We start from the raw sequence: 10,108 nt of genomic DNA, 5'->3' as shown, positions 1-10,108 counted from the left end.
TTTGAGTAAAACCTACTCTGATGTGTGGAACAAGAGATTTGTCGAAATGAAGCGAAATGAAGGGGATAGGGAGCTTCTAAATTCTTGAGGAAATTTTGGGAAGTAGGGAGGGATGTTAGGAAGCAGGGGAAAGTGGAATCTCAGAGATTGAGTGAGGGGAAGGGGTCCAAAAGGGAAAAACACAGGCCCAACCTAGAAAATTGCCAGGTTGTAGCAAGAAACTAGGGTTTGTGCGAAAAGGAGGAATTTGGGGGATCTAAGGGATGGGAAGTGTTTAATAAGATACATGAAGGATAGGGGAAGGTGTATGAACATCTGGATATAGATTTTGCTAATGATTTGACCATTCAAGAGAAATTTCCTTCAAAACCCTAGGAGAGGGAAATGAACCTTGCCTAGGCGCAACTGAAGCATGAACAAGGTGTAAAATGACCCAATGGAACCTGACATGATGATAACAACCCTCTGAATGATGACAGACTCAGCTGAATAGTGACATAGACTGACATTTGGGCAACTTTGAAAGGAGTGAAAGAAAGCCCTAGACCTAATGCCTAGTGACCAAATTTTACTTGAAGACTCACTGAAATGACAAAATTTGACCTTGACACTCTGAGACCACTTTGTAAGAGCATATTTGATCACCGGAGGAAGGCTGGAAAGACTGACACTAATAGCTGGAACCAAGTTTCAGCACCCTTGAGATGTCTGAGGTGTCGATTTAGTCCAACTGTGCCTACCTTCGCGCAGGTCACTTTGTGCACTGTCCTGACCTTCAATACCTCTGCGATATATTATAATCGCCTTTCACATAGCCCTAACCCAGGGCTGAGGTGCTTTCGCGTTGCTATAGCAGTGACCAATGCTATTTCCCCAAATTACACCGCGTATCTTACTTATCTTCTTAAAGATATTAGTTAACTTTGTGTAAATAAATACTTTATCTCACATTCACTTAATTAACATAGTCACATATGTTCGTGCATCATATAAATAGTAGAAATGAAATTCACACCCAATACATTCAATGCAGAAAACAAGAAATAAATACACAGGAATGATATTAAACTTCTCTTTATTAGTGCTTCCAATTGTTACAGACTTGACTCACCCTGCGCACTTAGCTGCAGGGGTCTGCGCACTTAGCTGCAGGGGTCTGCACACTCAGCTGCAGAGGCTTCTCCTACTCTACGACCCAAAACTAGACTTTACACTTTAGATACGACTCAACTCTTCATCCTTAGACTTCTTAGATATTTTTACTACTTAGAGCCTCGCTCTATTTATACAATCCCATAGTTCGCGGACCAGGGGTAGATCTATATGGTCAACATTAAATTACAAAATTAAGAGCAAAAAACCCTATGACTCTTTTACAAGCTACGCGCTCCGCGCCCACAAAATGCGGAGTCTTTACATCAGAGTTATAATTTGTGACCAAAAACTGGGCTCTATGCCCCAAAACATTCCTTGGGGGATCTCGCGCCCAACAGGCCCCCAACACAAAGATTGTGGCTCGCTCTCCAGCCACTTTGTCGGTGTGGAGATATTCACGTGAAGACCTCCCAACTCTACCTGGACTGTTGCAAGATCGACAACGCACTGAGTGGTTGCCTGCTGCACTTCCGGGACGTGTTGATCAGAAACTGCTGTAGCAGAACTGCTTCTCTGAACTTGCTCCTGTGTTCCTTGCATCTACGTGAGATTTTCTTCAATATAGGTTGTAATGAAAATTCCTCATCAATCCATGGTTGTACGCATGCCTTAAAAATGACTTCCTTGTGTCGAGCAGCATCCACCTGCTCCTTGAGCACTTTCGCTTGCTACATTTGCATGAGCCTTTGTGTAAGGGCAACCATTTGAACAGTCCCTTTTACTTCATCATATTGTTGTTGTAGCTCGCACCTCTCCATCTCTAGGTGTGGTATGTTCAGGTCCTCCTGCAGAGTGGTGAGAACCTCGAACAACTTGGTGTAGTCGTTCACTGTGCTATTGACCTCTGCTATTGCTGTTGTAATTGCACTGGCGCACTATTCCTTGACGTCTAGCGATATTGAAGTTTGCGCCTTCAATTTAGCTCAACTATCTAAAGGCTCAGCTCCAGCTGAACCTTGGCCATTTCTTCCTTCGTCTCACGCACCCGTGCTGCTAGTTTTTGGATGTGCACCTCTGCTAGTTTCTCTTCTTAGATGGCCAACTCCAGGACCATCTGGCAGGCTTCCTCGACCACCTGTATAAGCTATCGGTTTTGTGCCACTACCTCATCACGTTGTAGGCTCAACTGTTCAATGTTGATGCACTGATCTCTCATGAATTGGAGCGTGCGACCCTCCCTGTCTTGTAGTTCTGCAGTAACTACGTCCTACAAAACCTAGAGCGTCTCCCGAGGGAGCGTAGCCATGTTTATCCCAACTCCCTTAAGTCCGCTGACCATTGGCCTATTAGCCTCATTTTATGTCATGAGTGTGCCCTCTGGCAGCACTATAGTGTTGGTCATTCGGGTGCATAGCATTTCCTCAGTTGCAAACGTGCCTAGCGTGAGGCTGGTTGACACAGTACCATCCTATGGAGTGCACTCTTGAAACTCCTATATATGTGCTCGGAGAGCCCCCAACACCATCTGGTGTTCCTCCACAAACTACTGGAGGGTCTCCATGGTGACGTCCCTCACCGTCTCCCCAATGTTGTGCAGATCCCCCTCAGTGAGGGTGATCGGGTCGAAAGAAGTCTTTGAAGCCTTCGACTTCTTCCATGGCCCTACCTACTCTCTTGGGCACTGTCGTTTTAGCTATGTGGACGCTGTCTGTGGGTCAATGCCACCTTCCTCTGGATTTGTTTCCTATTCTAGTGAAGGAAACTTTTGGCCTTCGTGCTCATTCTCTACTACCTTATGCTACTCTTCTGCTGCCTTCGCAGTGTCGCGTGCCTCTTGCGCCCTGGTTACTGCTACTTCGTTCCTTCTCTTCTCTCCCAACTGTGCCATCCGCAGTTTTGCCTCATCCTTTTTCCTTTGGGTGACAGACTTTTCTGCTTCCACCATGGAGTTGGCTGGAGTGCACCACTCCAGCGGCCACGACTCATGGATGATGAAGATGACATCATCCGTCACCTGATAAAGGAGCTCATTCCATGCCTTCATGGGGTCCTTGCATGCCCTGATGCATACATGATGAAGGTCTGTCATGAACTCTACGAAGCTCTATAGACTGTTATAAACAATGGGCAATAACCATGGCTTGTGGTTAATACCCATTCTGATGTTTATCTCCATGAACACTTAGAATATCTTAATGTCCTTGATCCTTTGTGCATCTTTGGTTGCCCACAGTGAAGCGTACTTCACTGCCTTCGGAAGATCTCGCGCAATCATTGGGAACTAGCTATCCTCGGGAACTTCTGAAGCCACCAGCACTATGGATAGCAGAAGCCATGCATAATGGAAAGTCTTCCCCTGCTCCTATGCCTCGCGGCAGTTCTCAAGGAACTCTCTACACAAGTAGTCTGCCCAGTTAAACTAGACCCCTTCTGTGCATTGTGCGGCAAGTGCAACTACTAGCATGGGCATCTCATCCATGCGGCACTTCCACATAACCTTTCAGGCCAATATATGCGTCGCCACTTTGACCACAACGTTGTTGGTGCTAGAAATCGCGTACCCCCTCTTCTTCTTCTCTAGCTTGAACATTTTCTTCATGGCCTCCGTGATGGACAAATCATCACTTTTACCCTCTGAGATGTTAGCTAGGTCCTCCCCTTTACAAGGGAGCTAGGTAATTCTATGAATTAAGTGGTCTATGATAGGGATGGGCTTCTCCTGCCACAAGCACCCATCACGCACCAGGCAAAGAAGTTGCCTGATGGCGAAAATAATCATCGGGGCGTGATGGTAATGGGACAACCAAAGCAGGTTTAACAATCCTGCTTTCTCTACACCTTGCAACCACTTGTGCGGCTCCAACTCTATCACTTCCGTCAGTGTGTTTTTCTTCTGGTGCATTAGTTGTGTGTTGCCAAATGTGGGAACTTCTCATGGTCTGTGAGATCCCAGTCTTCAAATTTTAGCACAGGCACTTTCCCTAAGTGCGCTCCATCAAAAATGATGTCATTGGGGAGCAATGGAGTATACAGAGAGATTTTTCTCTCATCTATGTATTTGCGCACCCTTGCTTTCCCCTTCTACGGAGGAACATATGCGGGCAGCCTGGTCAAAGGGTCCGCACCTTGGGTTTTGACCTCCATCTCTATGTCCTCTATTAGGTCCATATAATACTAGTGATGCCCCCATTAATATTGTAGTTGTATCCCTTATTAATATTGTTGTGCCCCTATTGTCCCCATATTGTTATTACTGTGCCCCATAGAATCCCTCTATTGTTATTTTTGTGCCTTTATATTATTATTATTAGGTCGGCTTGGTTATATTGTGACCCCTTAGACTCCTATATATAAAAAGGAGGTTTTGTCATTGGAATCATCCAGGAATTGTTCATTTATGTAATGTAAAGGAGGTTTCCCCCTAGAAGAGGTTGACTTGTAAGGTGTTGATCTATATTTTCTATCTTTTTGTGAGCTGGTTTCATAACATTTGTTATCAGAGCTTTGGATTCTAGGGTTTCGCTGCTCCAAATAGGTCATCGTGGTATTTTCGCTATAAATTTTTTTTCTGTGACATTTCAGAAGTGAAAAAAAACACCCATTTGATACGAAATTGCACTAAACCTCAGGTCCAAATTTTAGAGCTTTTCGTGCTATATTTTCGTAGATATGATATGAGGAAGTTGGTCTTTTTGCAGACACCTGAATTACATTTCAAACAGGTGACCTGGGGAAAATCGTCATAACTTTCTCTCTGAGCATCGGATTGAAATTTTGTAAGAAGTTGAAGAAAGAGGATGGACTGTAGTTTTTTGTATATATTTTTCAGAGCCAAAGGTCGAAACAGTGACACGTGGCACTTCATACAAGTTCGCTCTTTTGGAAAGGTCTATAATCAGGTTATCTTGGGAGATTGTGCATAACTCTTCCTTGGAGAATCCAGTTTGGATCATACTAGTGGCATTGGAAAGAGGATGCAAAGGGCTACTATAGGTCACAATTTAAGAACTGGATGATCCAAAATTATAGAGATACATCAGATTCAATATCAAGCTCCTACAAAGTGAAAAAAGGTGTGTAATTTTTTAAATTTTTGCATAAGCTTGGTTTGAAAAATTAGTTTGAAGGAATTCAAAGGGCATAGTAAAGCATTATTATCGGTAATTGATGCCCCGAGGAAAGAAAATGAAAACACCTAGTAAGCAACTTGAAAGCTCTAGACAAGTGATTCAGAGGGCGACAACAATGGTGGAACCCTAACCTAGGGTTTGTTTCAGAAATTTCAACCATGGCGGCTAGCAGTTTGGGCTATCGGGTTACGGGAGCACTGACGGCTTGAATCGCGACAACGGCTTCGGGGTTCTCGGAGTTTTGTTTTTTACTCTGCGGTCCCCTACTGGTTTCTCTGTCACTTTGACCCCTCCTTACATTCCGCAGGCCGGCCCCCCGATCGATTCCTGTTCTGGCCTTCTCACCGACAGACAACATGGGCGATGAAGATTTGGTTGACTATGAGGCGGACCCCATGCCTCACCAAGACATATGGGCTCATACAAAGAGGCCTCAAATGATCCCGCGGAGTGTTGCTCTGGGCTACGAGACAGGTGCTTCGTCTCTGCAGCCGCACTTGTCGAATACAGGGAAAAACAAATCTCCAGTCTTCACTCCTGCGGACTCTTCGCCTCTCGACTGCCCGCCCCTCTCCCCTGCGACAGCACAGTTATTGGGTTCATGCTTTCAGAACTCGCCTTTTCTCGACGCTCCACTCCAGTACCAGTTCCGCCCTGCATTACCTCCGCCCCCTCCGCCTCCGCCTCCATCAAGCTCACATTCACCCTCTGTTTCATTTATGCCGCAGGCCCATCAGCCCTCCCTCCGCCCCTCCGTATCCCTTCTCCCCGGCACTAGCACCTCGACCCCTCGTACTCCGATTCGCTCGGGATGCTTCACTACCCCGCCGCTACCGGTTCACTCCGCGGGTTCCGCTCAGCATAGCTCTACCGACCCGTGCCGTAAACTTCTAAAGGAGTTTCCCTTTGGCAAACGCTCCGAGAAGGTGACAAAAGGAAGATGCCTCCGGGCAATTGATTCGGATTTCAACATTAATTTTGGGCCTGAAGCACCGCTACCGGACGTGATGGATGCTGCTCGTAAGGTCCTGGTTGGTAGGGTCCGTGGCCGAACATACACTGCGGAGCGACTCAAGCTCTGGGTGGAGGAGATATGGGGATCATTTTTTAAAGAACTTCCAGATATTATGGTCCTCACGAGGGGCTGGTTCGCCTTACATTTCCACCGGCCCGAATACACTCAGTGGGTCCTCTCCCAATATTGGCACATTGAGCTCGCTCCAGTCATGCTCAAGCGGTGGGATCCTCTCTTCGACCCGGAACGAGAACAATTGGGGGCTGGACCCATTTGGGTTCGCCTTCCTGGTCTGCCATGGCAATTTTGGAACCAGTATGCTTTTAAAAGAATTGGGGACACTCTAGGTACTTACCTGGAGCACGACAGATCTTATGAGAAATCGGGCACCAGGACAATGGCTCGAATTCTAGTCCATTTGGACACCAGGCCAGGGTTAGAGGAAAAAATCACCCTGCACCACAATCATGTCTCACGCAAACAACCACTTAACTATGAAGGCGTTCCATTCCGATGTCGTAGGTGCCATAAAATTGGCCATCTCTGCAAGGATTGCCCACTGATCTCGGGGGGGACATCTGAGGACACCAAAGGACCTCGTCAGCAGACCACTGTGGAACAAAATGTGGGAGATAATATACCAACGGATGGCGAGCAGGCACATCAAAAGACTCCATCTAAGAAGATGGGGGATAGCGCTAAAAAGAACGCTCGACGGAAGGCATCGGCTACACCAGGACCGCCGCGTACTTGCTCAAAGACTGCTGAGGCTGCTCCAAAACCGGCGAAGGCTGCACCTACTCATCCGGGTAATGCTTCCATTCCCACTTTTTCTCACTCTTTCTCTAATGATATGCAATCATTTGTAACCTCTCCTTTGCAAGCATCCCACTCTGAGTTTGTCTCCCTACCCTCCATCCTTTGCACCATTGCCCCACCTCCACCCACTTTTTCTACCACCCCTCCCTCTCACAACCTGATATTGGACTGTCCTGACTCTCCATCCTCTCCGGTCAGATCTGGCTCACACCATTATCACCTGAGACCCCGTGCACGGTCTAGAATTCTAGGCCTGGGATCATCCCCTGGTCGTCATCACAAACAAAAGCGAGGCAGACCTTCACAAATTTCTTCAGCAAAGCTAAATGCTGTTGCGGATGTTGCCATGGGGCGACAGTCTACTATTGAACGGGCACTTAGAGCTATTGAGCCCATGACCTGCGGTGCCCCATGATCTGGCTCTCCTACAACTGCAGGGGACTTGCCAACCCCAAAAAACGACTGGCTCTGAAAAGACTCTTGCATGAAGCTAGATGTGATATCATTCTCCTACAAGAAACACTTTGTACTTCCGAGGTGGCAGTGAGAAGTCTACAAGCTATGCTCCCTGGCTGGGTTTTACATGGATTGGATGCATGTGGTCGATCTGGCGGACTGCTCATTGGAATAAACCCAAGGAAAAGTAGGCCACTCTCTGTCTGGGGGGGTAGAGGCTTCCTAGGCATGGACATAATCATGGGTGACCTGGGCATCCCAATCAGATTTATCAATATTTATGGGCCTAATCAGAATAGACTACCATTTTGGCAAGACTTCCTAAATGGCAACCATATCACTCAGAATACAATGATCGGGGGAGACTTCAACTTCTCATTGGGGGTTGGATAATCCTAGGGTCATCATGCACAGTGTGATCCTATCGCAGATCAAATGCATATGCTACTAGACGCACATCACCTTGTGGATATCCCCATGAACAAGAAGCTTCCTACTTGGCACAATCAGCGTACAGGAGAGGCCGCTCTGGGGCGGTGACTGGACAGATATATGATGCATGAGGAACTGACACAGATGTTTCCCTTATACAGACAATGGGTCACCTCTGGGGGGCTATCGGATCACCACCCGATTCTACTTTAGATCAGTGACAAAAAAACAAAGCCGCGTTCTCCCTTTAAATTTTTTGCTGGCTTTCTCCAAGAGCCGGATTACATCAAGATGGTCACGGATTTCTGGGCATCACAGCCCCCACTGAGGGATCAGAGGAAAGCTTTGGATTTTTGTGATAGACTTAAGATGCTCAAAGTAATGACCGAGACCTGGGCGCGATCAAAGAGGAACAGAGACGAACAGATTCTGAAGGATACTGAAGCTCAGATAGCTCTATTGACTGATGAGAGAGGGACTGGCTATCATTCCGATGCTTCCAAAACACAACTAAACCAGTTGCTTGGGCAAAAAGCAAAGATATTACAAGAAAAGGAGGAGCTATGGAGACTTAAAAGCAGAGCCATTTGGCTCAAAGCTGGGGACAGCAATACAAAATACTTTCACAACATTGCCAATGGCAGAAAGGCATCAAATACCATTTGGAGACTACCAAGGGAACCAGATGGATGGGCTACCACACACCAGCAACTTGCTAGCTTGGGGGTAACACACTTCAAGCGGCTATTCACGGCGCCGAATGTTGTAAATCTTCCAGATATCATCAGACTTGCAGAAAAGTTCCCTCGGTTTGTTGGACAGGAAGATATTGAAGACCTCAATAATCCGGTCACTATACAAGAGCTGGAAAGTACACTCAAATGGTTTAAGAAAGATAAGAGCCCGGGGCCAGATGGCTGGCCAGTGGAATTCTACCTGGCTTTTTATGATCTGCTGGGTGAGGACCTATTGGAAGTAGTTGAGGAGAGCAGGATCTCGGGGCACATACATCCGCCTATGAACCAGACCTTCATTGCCTTGATTCCCAAATCCGATGACCCCACATCCTTCAATGATTTTCGCCCTATCTCCCTCTGTAATTGCCTCTACAAAATCATTGCCAAAATCATAGCCAACCGCATTAAACCTATCCTGTCCTCACATATATCTGCAGAACAATTTGCTTTCCTCCAAAATCGCCACATCCAAGAGGCCATAGGCACTGCCCAGGAAGCATTACACTCCATAAAGGTGAAGAACCTCAAAGGTGTGCCACTAAAGATTGATCTTGCAAAGGCTTTTGATAAGGTAAACTGGCTCTATCTTAAGATGATTCTCACCCATCTGGGTTTTCCCCATCTGTTTATAAACTGGATTATGGGGTGTGTATCTTCTGTCTCCTTTGCCATTCTTATAAATGGTGCAGCCTCTGCCCGTTTTTACATCAACAGGGGAATCAGGCAAGGCTGCCCACTTTCCCCTCTACTTTTTCTTATTGTTATGGAGGGACTGAGTAGGCTCATTGAGGATGCAAAAAGGAATGGTGAACTCAGTGGTCTCAAAATCACTGAACAGTACTCTCTTACCCATCTACTGTTTGTCGACGATATTCTCATCTTTCTCAATGGTAGTGTCCGAGACATTATTGCATTAAATGATATTCTTCTACTCTTCTGTAAAGCCACGGGCATGGAAATCAACAGGGACAAATCCACCAGATCAATGATGAGATGCACTCAACAGGAAACTCAGCTGGCAATCCAGTACTTCCCCTTCTTGGAAAATAACTTGTTGGAAGGAATTAAATAGCTTGGCTTCAGATTAAGGCCGGATGGATATAAATATGAACACTGGACTTGGCTCATTAACAAAATTGAAAAAAGGATCACCTGCTGGCAGCATCGACTACTGTCAAAAGCTGGTAGATTACTGTTGATCAAATCAGTACTTGAGGCCACCCCAGTCTACTGGATGTCCCTCACATGGATTCCAAAAGGCATCCTACAAAAAATTCAACAAATCTGCAACAGGTTCCTGTGGAATGGCAATAAAAAGGGAAAGATCTTTGCTTGGACAAGATGGTCCCTCGTTTCCATGCCAAAGAGATGGGGTGGGTGGGGTCTAAAATCCCTTTCTGAATTCGCACAAGCTTTAACAGCAA

At 46.3% G+C, this 10,108-nt stretch overlaps 1 protein-coding gene across 1 annotated transcript; it reads left to right on the top strand.

The window, feature by feature from the left end:
- The first annotated feature begins 8,238 nt into the window (after window positions 1–8,238).
- On the top strand, window positions 8,239–9,756 carry LOC149139287 (uncharacterized). Its single transcript, XM_089450670.1, has 2 exons — window positions 8,239–8,905; window positions 9,374–9,756. The coding sequence occupies exons 1-2, from the start codon at window positions 8,239–8,241 to the stop codon at window positions 9,754–9,756; spliced, it is 1,050 nt and encodes a 349-aa protein (XP_089306796.1).
- The last annotated feature ends 352 nt before the right edge of the window (window positions 9,757–10,108 follow it).

The sequence above is a fragment of the Pinus tabuliformis genome, chromosome X (assembly GCF_031772625.1).
Source record: "Pinus tabuliformis cultivar Carrire ecotype Pingquan chromosome X, CPIR1, whole genome shotgun sequence".
Classification (NCBI taxonomy): domain Eukaryota; kingdom Viridiplantae; phylum Streptophyta; class Pinopsida; order Pinales; family Pinaceae; genus Pinus; species Pinus tabuliformis.
Note: the sequence above shows the minus strand (reverse complement) of the source record. Positions and strands in the feature narration are given on the sequence as shown.

Coding starts and splice junctions, on each gene's coding strand:
- LOC149139287 (XM_089450670.1), top strand. CDS start 8,239: ATGGTCACGGATTTCTGGGCATCACAGCCCCCACTGAGGGATCAGAGG. Junction 8,906..9,373: donor GGCTTTTTATGATCTGCTGG/GTGAGGACCTAT, acceptor TAAATGGTGCAG/CCTCTGCCCGTTTTTACATC.